Source organism: Pieris brassicae, chromosome 9 (genome assembly GCF_905147105.1).
Source record: "Pieris brassicae chromosome 9, ilPieBrab1.1, whole genome shotgun sequence".
Lineage (NCBI taxonomy): Eukaryota > Metazoa > Arthropoda > Insecta > Lepidoptera > Pieridae > Pieris > Pieris brassicae.
The window spans coordinates 14,593,239-14,605,470 of record NC_059673.1 but is presented as its reverse complement, the minus strand read 5'-3'; the positions used below and the strand labels follow the sequence as shown (position 1 = coordinate 14,605,470).

The window sequence follows — 12,232 nt, the reverse complement described above, 5'->3', positions numbered from 1 at the left end:
ATGAGTTGGCTATATTTTTAGTATTTTTTTCCTATACACAATTTATGTTAGTCGTAGAAATACGAAATAAAAATGTATGTATATATCCAATATGTGAGTTAATATATCATATACACAATTATATATTATTTTTTATTTACTTACTAAACTGTGCAGACACATGAAATGAATAATGGACAAATTCTCTTAAGAATCTAAAACAAAATATCGTAATAGATACTACAAATATGTTATCATATATTGCCCTAAAGCTATAAAAACAACAAAATTCTCGTCGCTTAATTAATGTGTTTGTTAAATGCAAATAAATATATAGCATTAGTTTTTTTTATAGATAAGGCGTGAATATACTTTACCCGTATCTACATCTCGCGTGATTCAATCTGGAATGAGTTCGATTCTGTCCTGAGATATTTCAGCCTTTGTTAGTGTCTTGCAAACTGTCAATGGCGTTAATTAATTAATTATATTACACTATTTAAAGTAATAAATTACTAAGAGTGTATGTAATTATTCCTAAGTAATTAGTTCTCTTCAAATACAGTTTGTAGTATTTTAAATATGCATTCGTAACAAAAACATTTACGAGCCTCCGATTCTGAAACAAGACACTCAAAATTGGATATCTCTTTATATCTAAATTAACTTTATTCTTTTATATGCTGTATACACGTACAGGTAAAAAGTTATATTTAATTAACATGTTTTGCCACTTTTTATATGATATTTATTTACCTTTGGGGTATAAATATCATAGTAGTGTAGTAGTAGTGTAGGGATCGGTAGCCGGAATTGGAACAGTTTTTGAAGGGTTCTAAGTCGTTTTGTAAATACGTACTAACTGTACAAGTTTCACGATTTGTAGACACTATTGCAAACACAGGTGCATTATAACAATACATCTTGGATCCCTCGGAGATCGTGTATCACGTACGTTCCCGTAGTTTGACCCACTGCACTTTAAAATGAAGTTATTACGTAAGTCGTGCTGAGGATGCGATGAGAACACTTTCACGATTAATGTTGTATTATATCTGTGTATCATATATATTTTACCTATTATTTCTAACATACCACCTCTGTTCCAACGATCATGTCGCTGCTTCGTCATTGTTGCAAGAGAAGATGCGGAGACGGCCAGGGAGGTCGATCTCGCAGTTTATTCGAGTCGCCCTTCCAGCATGCGACGCGTTGTGTAATTCTGAGCTCCAGCGGTTCATGCGTAAGAAGGGACGTTGACGCATCCTTGCAAGCAATGTACCCGACCTCCCCAAGCTCTGCAAACGTTCTACTAGGTTTCTTGGATTTAATGAGTGAATGGTATTTTGTATATTTCACATCATATTCATGTTTAACATGAAAAGGAAGCATATATATACCTATGAATGTTTATTTAACATTTAGTAAGTAAAATTCTGCGATGTCCCTGATATTAAATGGTAAACCGTATTCTTCATCTAAATAAAAATCTGTTTATTGATTAAAGCGCATGCTTTATCCTTTTAAATAAGATATACCTGTTTCCAGCGTTTCTATATTAGTCTTAACACTTATTGTACTTACAATTTTAAGATGTAAATCCTACAAAAATATATAGATCATAATAAATAGTATAACGATATTTGCTTTGCTATAAATCTAAACACGTCTTACGAAAATTTAGTTCTCAAACATAGATACCGTAATTTTACCACAAACTTAGTTGACGGTAAAATTACTTGGCACATACCGCTGAGATACGAATGCAGTTAAGTGTAAAAAAATACAAATAACTAGTAAACTAAGTAAGCTACTAATCTCAGTACTTCTTTGATGTGTGCCATAGTAAACCAATAAAACACGTTTGGGGAATGTTATTTATTACAAAACTTAACTAGTTGACATAATTTACATTGCAAATAGTTTTTCTAAGTATATTTTTGTTTTTGTTGAGAAGCCGCTTAAGCGCGGAATTCTAAGGCTTGTGACGAAATCTGCTAATAAGGGAAACTGTGCGTGACAATTCAAAATCGACTTTATAACAGGGTGAAAAGGAATAATTTTCAATGCGGTTATCATACCACCTGCCTGACGAAAGATCAAAGAACTTTAATCTTTCGTTCCCATTCATTTGAAAAGAACGTTACAAATAGCGTATTTTGTTGGTTATTGAATCAGTTCGTGCAAATGTCACATCGATCGACATTTGCGGTATAAATGGTATCGCTTTATAACATTTTAGACAAAGGCGTTGTCCTGCAGGTTCCCATGTTGATTAAGGTTAAATTGAACGAATTAATTCAGAAGTTAAGAAATACCCTATCAAAATATAACTATGTATAGTCAAATCCGTTTACGATGACATCCCGGCTATTAGGTACTTAATAACAACGTCATCGGCTGTTACGACTATCGGCTTTTTACTACCAAATATGGGTAGTCCCTTCGATGTTGTTATAACAGATTTTGACTGTATTAAAAAGCCCATGTCACTCAAGTTCACAATGGAGCTTATGAAAGACTTCTGAGTAGAAACAGTCTCTTTATTAACTTAAAACTTACATATATATGTGTAAGAATTAATAAGGAATATCATTTATTCGTCCAAACGTTTACCCATTATATTATATGTATGAATATATGTAGCTAGTCTTTTAGATCGAAGATGGACAAAACGAGTCACCAAAGAAACGAGGTCAAAAGGACCAAAAGGTAAACGACGCAAAGGATACCCATACCAACGGAAGGATGACCTTTCTAAAGCTTCTGGCTTATATTGGCTCAGGGTGGCCTTAAAATTGAGTAAGGGAAAAATGGCATTCCTAGAAGTAGGTCTAGACATGTTAGAGGAGATTCCTTTCTACGAAAATTTTAACTTATAGTTTAATGTATCTTATTATAGTAACAAAATGTTTGTATTTGTTTTATTGTACACTCAGAAGTTAATAATTATTGTTTATCTTATTATTTTATTTAAATGAATATGTAGTTTTAAACATTTATAATCCAACATTGTGTAGACTATTGTTATATTAGTTAAGATTTTTAACTTCTTATGTGTGTATTTGTGATTAAATCATTGAATAACTGAAAAGCGTTTAAACAATTAAACATTAATCTTTCTTACGACTTCACACACAATTTATTAACATACACAAAATTTAACAGTAATTTATTCTATTCACCGAATATAAAACATGAAATTATGCTAAACGGTCTCTTCTATGTTATGTTTAAATCAAGCTTAATTATTCATACTAACATTACATAATCGTGATATGTTTCACTGGTTATCAGTTACATAAACTTTAGTTCGGTTAGTGTACAGGCATAAGTTATGTAAGCTGTCATCATTGTCAGTCGGTGAACATCAATCACTGATGATGGGAATTTTAATACGTTTAAGTCCCGTAACTTATATACCAGATAAGCATACATTTTATGTCATTTGAGGAATGTTCTAACTACTATCATATATGCTAATACGAAACAGTTATCAACCGGGGAAAATATCATATCGTTGTATGAACCGCCATTAGATATGCAGGTTGTTAAGAGGATAATATATTTTTTAATTCAAATTAAATCTCTAATGACATAAACCAATGCATTTTGTAATAACATACCCATTACAATTACGACATGATTCTTGCAAAAAATGATGTATGTTTTTTACGACATACGATACCCACAATTCGTATGAGTCACAAAACAAAGAATGCTAATCTTTAGAAAATACTAATTAAGGCTAATTCAATATTATGTATTTGTTCGAAGCATAAATAACTTATAACCAGATAATAGAAAAAAGTACCATAAAACATGGACCTGGCAAGCGTGTGATCAGAATAGTTTTGGTCAAATATTTCTGTTTTATCATATATTGTTATGTTAAATATATATATTGTGTATGTATACAAAAAAGTGATAAGTTTACTAAAGTAGAATATATGCACAATGTTAATACTCGGAACAAACGCAGGCTGCAATTTCCTAGTACTAGACTATCTAAAGTTAGTAATTCTTTTTTGGGAAAAGAAATACTTTTCTTTAATAAAATCCCAGAGGCTCATTAATATCTGCCTTTTAATGAATTTAAGAAATATATTAAATAAAAGCTGTGTAAAAAGGCTTACTATATAGGATAAAAGGGCCTGGGACTAGTGCTAGACAGGCACTAGTCCCAGGCTTGTAATTTATTTGCGATATTTGTTTTAAAATAAGTGTTGTTTTATGATTTGCTATTTTAATATCTTGTACCAAGATTTTTTACGCCGGCTTTTTCTCGCGTCCTACACCCTCTGTCTTCCTTGCCGATGAGCAGGAATGTCTACTGATTCAAATTAAATGACGTGGAATAAGTGTTACCTGTATCTTATATTCTATGATAAACATTTTTTATTTTAAAATGAGACACAAATTGACACTCATAAGACATTCGCTTGACGCTAAACTAATTACTATGAAAACAATGCCTTTACTTACTGTAAACTAGTTCTTTGCGATACGGCTGTTAGATTACAGGTACCCGAGGTTGAGTTAAGTGGGAATTCATTACCCCGTTCTCATATAATCCTAGAGTTTGGTGAGTCCTGTTAGTTGCGTAAAATGCTTTATAACTTTGGACATAAAAATAAATAAGGGGAACTAAAGACATTGAAGTCAATGCTCTGTCAACTGTCATTATAACGTTCTTTAACGTTTTGCATAAATGAGTCACGTGCTGTGTGGGCTATTATAAGGGCGGTATCATCTCCGTTAAGTGTATCGAACTGCGGAACTGAAATAACAGATAGCGGTACCGTACCGAAGACGCCCAGAACCTTTGATTTACTGAGCCCGATGTTGGATTATAGGATTTATTACTAGAGCTGGAAAGGTATTTCTTGAGGTGTAAATGGCGTATGACGATTAGGTATTAAGTACTTAGTGTAACAAAACAAATGTATATGTAGGTGACTAGCAGTCAAAAAAGACTTGTTTGCTATTGTCACTTTTTTCTATTCATAAACAATTTTGTGAGCCATGGACAAGCAAAAAAAAGGCTGTGTTTTAGCTATTTATTTTATAATTTACATTTTATTGTGTTTGATTCATAACTAAAACAATAATAGTTTCAGTTTTTCTAATCAAAAAATATTTTTAATCTAAGTTACATTTTAAAATTTGAGCACGAAATTTTTTTTATCAGTTAATAAATTAATTTATCCGTTAACCACTGAATTCGTGACTTTATACGGATATGTTATGCATGATTCATGTTTCCTTGATGCATAAAAAACTTGTAAGGATTTTGATATTCTCGTGTGAAAATGCATACAAGATACCAGTAGCTGTGCGTGACTGTCGCTCATCTACAACATGTTATCAACGTGATTATCCTTACATTATATTAAAATGCCCTTAACATCGCAAGTGTTTAGAAAAATATCTTGGTTGGTGTAACTTCTTAGAGCTTTTTATTATATTGATAAGCCTTTATAAGGATGCTTAGTAGTACCATACAGTAGCTGTGACAACGACAGATTTAAAATTCCAAATTTAAAAGCATTTCGAAAGTGTACTCGGTACCCGTAGTTTTCTTCTTCAGTAGTTTCTCCTCTTTACCACTAATACTCCAATAATATATTTTAAAGATTTAATTAGCTTTAAGATTATGTCGTCACTACCGCGTCAAAGGGTCACTGACAATTACAATTAATTTATTATTAATAAATTGAACGCAGTGTAATAAAAATCAGATAACTGTAACGCAAGATTATATGCAAGTAAAAAACGAATTGCAAATGCACGTGCCAATTCTCTCTCGATCACAGATAATGAAAAGTTTCAATAGAGTTACAATTTTGATTGATTTGACCCACCGCAAGCCGTTATCTATTGTTCTAGCGAATAGTCTTCACAATTTTAGATTTAAATTTACTTAAAATATTAAAGGAACTGTTCATTTATTAAGGCTTTATTTTGTTATCAGTAACGGGATGAATTTATCGAAATACTGACTAAATGGCGAAGTTTTTTTTTGAAAGTTCTTGTCGCCTGCATGCCGTTGATTTGGGAACTGGTAGTAATATGGATCTTTCTTTTTTTATATTAACGTGCATACCAATATGAATAAATTAAATTTGATTTGATTTACCGGAGATACCGAAATCCCGCAGTGCTACATAAAACCGGCAAGTTTATTTTTGACAAATGGGTGGACTGTCGGACCTTCTCAGGGCTCACATCTGAGTTCCCCCCTCAGCATGGTATTTTAATATTAAATTTTAGCTTCGGACTTTGACCTATTTTATTTTGTAAATACTTCTACACATCTAAATGTAATTATTTATAGCATATTATGTGGTGACAGTGACTTCCTTTCTTATCATAATAATCTATATATAATGTAAAGATTAAGGCGTTCATTATTGTTTATTACTTACCATCGCTACTTAGTCCCATCAATAAAGAAACATCTCTCTAGAAATTCTATCAGCCATAAAACATAGTAGACCCACCTCTCTAATCTATGGTAGCAATTCCTATGATTTAATAGACTAGAATCTAGATATCTCCAGGTAATCTGACTGGAACTAGAAACCACTTTTTGCTTATACGAACTACTTTTAAACGGAGATACGAGACCTGTTTTGCTGTTTTATATTAGGAGGGACATTCTTATGAATTCTTTCATAAGTGTTTACATTTTGTTAAGAATTATTGTCAGTATTTAATAATTTTATAGAGTCCTGCTATAGTACAATCGGCTAGGTTAATAATTGTTAATACATACAATATAAATTTATTATACTTGAAATAGGTTCAGAAACATCGGCAAGGTTAATACACATAACTTAAAATATAAACCTAGCTGATATTTATGAACTGATTTCATGTATAGGTTTAAATTTACCGTTAAATATATAGAAATACGTAATTAGCTGCCCCCGCGAGTTTCGGTTCGCCTTCATATGATTTTTTTGCCGCCATAGGTACTGGTTTTCCGGAATAAAGCCTAAATAATAAAACTAAATTTAAAATATTTCTCTTCATAAGAAGCTTCCCCAGTGTTCAAGAAATAAATTTAAAAAATACTCGAATTGGTCCAGTCTTCTAGTTTTGCGCTTAGCAACATACATATTTTACATGTGATTAGAGATTATGGACCTATATGAAATCCCATCTATTTTATACCAAAATTGACCTAGTTTCACGTTAATTGCGATAGTTTTATTATACCGTATTTCCTATTTTATTCACTTTCAAGTGTATTATCGATATTTTGATGTATCTATTATGGATAACTTAATTATATTTATATATTTTTATTTAGGTAAAAATTAAATTATGTTAAACTCCTCTATAACGTAAATTCTCAGTTCGCAATCAGCTAAATAAGCTGTAATAAAGTACGATTAATGTTACGAATGTAGCATGTAAATTGCTGCAGTAACAGCTTTATTTCCCATAACCCTTCCGCCTATACTGCTTAAAGGTCGAAGGAGAATATATAAAAGAGATCATACAAGTATTACCGACGGTTCTTGTTTAGATTACATTAGATATATTTTTTGCAATTAATTACATCTGAACCTTCCTAGTTATTCTGTGTTTTGATCAAAAGTTTTTACTATCATTATGAGTGCTACTACTTATTAAACTCTAGAGCCCTATAAGTGAGTTAAAACTAATACATTGTAATTTTAGTATCCACAATAAAATAGGTATTATAGCAAAAATTTGTAAAAATATTAATAATTACATAACAACGAGCGACGTATCGCTTTCTAAATTAACATTTTAATCATTTTTAAAACGGCTTAAAGCTTTAGGTAGCTTTAAGTCGTAAGCGTTAATCTAATCTAGCAATACGGAAACCTCAAAACGGCGATATAAAATCAGTAACATCGCGTAAATCCAAATCCCCTAATTACATTAATAGAAACGGATTTGTTTAAGCCTCACTGAGGATTTAACTTGCTTATATTGCGCTAAAGTCCGTAACGCCCAACAGGGATGTCTCTGCGTTTACATTGTTACGTAATATATATGTCGTAGTAATGACATTACTGTCAGTTGTCATTGTCATAATATGACACAGAGCTCTTAAATTTACAACGTCAAAGTCAGTGTAAAATCGTTAATATTTGTGGTTACAGCAATTAAGATATAGGTAACAAAAGTTAACTGTTGTACCTACGCCTTGCTTTTTCAAACCAATACTGATTTATATAACTAAATAGTTATATTTACAAAGAATCCTTATGACCGCATTGAATATCCGTAGTGCTCTTATGTCGCAAACTCGAAATTACTCACAATTATCACTTTTGTCGTCCTATATTTCGATTCGTTGATACTTTTAGATAATAAACAATATATGAGACTTATCTCATATCTTGTTTATGCAAAACACAATGCCTAGAGTATTCAGCGAATGAAGTCTTGCTAGTTGTCGTGAATTGTTTAATATTTAACAATAAATTAATTTGGGTGACACCTATCATTACGAGGTTCGTTTACGATATTTCATATGTACTTCTTTGTCTTCCTTCCATAGTTAAATTAGCAAAAGTCGGATTCGTTGATTTTATGTAGACTAAAGATACGAAGTGGAGATTCGTCAATATATTCTTGAGACATGGGCCAATGAGTGCTATTCACCGAATTATGTTTCAATTCAATTTATATTTTTTATACTAAATCATAAATAATAAATTACATCAATACAATGAAGTTTCATTCTTGTTACAGTGAGATGGCGCGGTGGAGCGCGCTTAACCAGCAATGGACGATTTGGTTTCTAGTTTTCCTTCTACATGGAGTCCTTTCTACACCTGGTATGTATTATTTATCTTACGTATCGTCATATGCTTTAACAAGACACAAGGAAACCAAGCATCTAAAACCCGTGAATATTAATATAATATGTTATATTTGGCTTATAAAAGAGTACTCCTTATAAGCCCATTAATTGAAATCATTGTCGAATAAAAAGTGCTCTACAGAAAGGTTATTTGAATAAAGTTTTGAATTTATTAGAAGCTGGAATATATTGACATATTGTTGCCGCAGCAGCATAACACGAGAATCATTTATATTATTTGTTTCAAAACAATATTTTGCAGTGAAAGGCTGACGTGTTAGTAATTTTCTGCTTACCTCATTCAATGGTAATATACAATGGACAATGAATTTATTTATTAACAAATCGGACAATCAGAATTGTTTGTATTGTTATTGACGTTTATATGAAAATAACCGATGACTATTCGCATTCCATCTTGGGAAATAAATGAAAGAGCTTCGCGATAATATATATTTACAATATCAATTAATTATAAATATTAATATTGATTAAAGATAAGAACTCAACTTAGCCGATTATAATGCTTTAGCTGTTTTATTCACCTCATACGTTTTAACTATTATTTTCTATACAAAGACTTGTTTAAATCATAATATGTATACAGTGATTTCTATGTTAATATCTTTCTTCTAATCTCTTCTATCCTAATATTTTATTATCACATAATCATAATTCTATTTTCAAATGAAACCTTTTATAATTTATTTGTGTTTGATTAAATTTTCTTAATTTAAATTTAAACAACGTATTTACCAGAAACATATTCTATTAACTTTCGAAAGCTTTTTCGCCTTGCGTTCATTATCTATTGGAACGGGAATCTTGTAACTCGATAATTAATTACATGATAGTGCGGCTAATGATTGCAGCCACGCAATTTGCCAATCGATGCTTAGTACCAAAACGGAAATAGTGGCGCTAGTTATGTCTAAACGGCGCTTCTAGAAAGAATTCCATATCGCCTGACATCCGTAAAATATCCTTATAGGGTATTTATTAATTATACTTTTCGACGAATGGGATTATTAATTGAAATATCTTATATTTAGTTTAGACAGGCGCGAGCTAATGAGAGGTTTAGTGACTTATAAAGTAGTGTTAGTGATACCAGACTAGCTTATTCTCCATAAAAAAATATTCGTATACTCCATACTCTACGTAAGACTATAGATTTATTTCGAGAAAATATAATAATAATAATATTATATAGTTTGTTTACTACATATTTAAATAAAACTCAATAAGGAAACTTATTGCATTATTATTTAGCTCGGCCTACGTTTACTGTAAAAGAATTCTTTTAGATAGGATAAACAAATTTAAGAAAATAGTTTCCATAGTAACTGTTTTGTTCTATTACCAATTTATCACTGTGCCGAGCGTTGGCAAGCTTTTATTAATAAAATAACAAATAAATCTGAACTGAATGATTTTTCACATAGGTGAATACAATGTTACGTTACCAAATATGGTTTAAAATATTGTAAGTGTAGTTGTACTCTTTAATAGATTCTGTTTGACGTTTCTCTTTCGATCTTTGACGTTTAAAATTGTAGTTCCTAGAAGTAAGGAGCTTTCTTCGTATTTATCTAATCATAATTATTATATCATATCTATATTTTTTCCAACCAATCAAGTCGACTTAATTAACGGCACACCTGCACTTGTCTATACTTTATGCTCGCGTTGACGGATAAGTTTTTAATTGAAAGTTTCTCAGGCACGCCTTAAAGCTGCTTTCGACGCGTCATGTAACTGTGATTTATATTATCTATTACTTGGCGGGAAAGACATTTTTTAATGTTTAAAATGAAAATTTAAAGCAAATTTCGCAACATTGCGACTTGTTGTAATGTTTCACTTCAATTTGCTTAGTGTTTATGATTAGTATTAGTATTTCTTAAATATATATTTACAAACTTTTATATCTGTAAATATAATGTTTTCACTAAATGATACCCCATCGTTGGGGCATGTGATGGGTACCTCCACTCCTGTCTTAGCGAAGTGACTGTTTACGTTAACTGTTAAACACGAAAACAGTGCGTGGTGTATTGTCTTTACACCGTTTACTGATCTCTTAGAGACAACACTTCCAAATGTCAAATATCGTAAATTAATTTTATCAACTTTACACATGGAAATTTGAAACATATCCTTATCTATTCCGACATTTCCAAAGTTAATTGAAATATAATTAATATCTCTAATTGAACATAGGTGTATCAAGTTTTATTAATTATTGCTTTACTGTTTCCGTTATTACCATATAATTTGAATTATTCATTAAGCACTATTATTATCGCAAAGTACGTAATTAAAGGTGTATACGTTTTTCCGGTCAGTACATAAGACAGTAAAAGTATTGCCTTAATGTATGTAACGACATATAGATCGTTATCTATATCAAGGATTTTGGTGTAATTAATTTATATTTACGCAAATAAATAAACAGATAAGACTTAGAAGAACGAAATAGTACACGTTCCGTTTGATTTTAATTCAATCACAACCAATACGTGAAGTCTTTTGTTTTAATTTTAATTGAGAATTTAGACCCATTTGTTGGAATCAAATGTTTTAACAAACATATTACATAGAGTAACGTAAAGCGATAAAAAATAATTGCTGGTTTTTTTATAAAAGTGAGTTTTGCGAGCACATTGGTCAAATAAACGTTTTTTCTATTCTTTTTTAAACTAAGACTTGCCAAGGCTATCTAGCTGATTAATCTCTTTTCTATGTTTCATTGGCAAGTTTAGGGTATTTCCCTAGGTAGCGTAAATTACTATAACTATCTATCTATTTTACCTCACTATTTATCGCATAATAATTGAAAACTCCTTAAACATAAGTAACACCCGTAGTTCGCACATAAAATTATAAATACGTACCATAAACAATGTTTGTTTTACGATTATGACTGATTAGAAGTCTATAAAATTTACATCGATTTAGTGTAATTTTGACCAAACGCAGTAAAGGTATATTGCTTTTTAAAATTTATCGGTATATGTTTATGAGAGACGTCTTTAGAATTTATTACAAACGTTCAAAGGTTCTATACTATTATTAATCATGATAATATCTTATGTAGAACTTTCTATGACGAGCGTTACTTCTATTTGGGGTAAGATTCAGAGTCGAGACTCAGCTTTAAGGATTTACATTCAACTCATAATTTACCTATTATATATATGTATACCAAACAAGTATACATTAATATGTAATAGCACTGACAGTGTGTATATAATATGTTTTGATATTTCAGGTCCATGTGAAGTCGAGACGGGTCAATCCAGCATCATAGTAGATATTGAAGAAAGCAGAGGAGACCGTATGTATTGGCATCATATGTTTAAATAAAAATTAAACGCAATATATGTAGCTAAGCTCAAA

General features: G+C 30.9%; 1 protein-coding gene across 2 annotated transcripts in view; it reads left to right on the top strand.

Moving 5' to 3' along the window:
• LOC123714057 (cadherin-99C) overlaps positions 1–12,232 on the top strand; it is a 120,443-nt gene that overhangs the window by 86,800 nt on the left and 21,411 nt on the right. For both annotated transcript variants that reach the window (XM_045668130.1, XM_045668131.1), the window contains 2 exons: positions 8,719–8,804; positions 12,105–12,170. In XM_045668130.1, coding sequence (XP_045524086.1) covers positions 8,723–8,804; positions 12,105–12,170 — 148 coding nt within the window. In that variant the 5' untranslated portion in view covers positions 8,719–8,722. The remainder of the gene's footprint in view (positions 1–8,718; positions 8,805–12,104; positions 12,171–12,232) is intronic.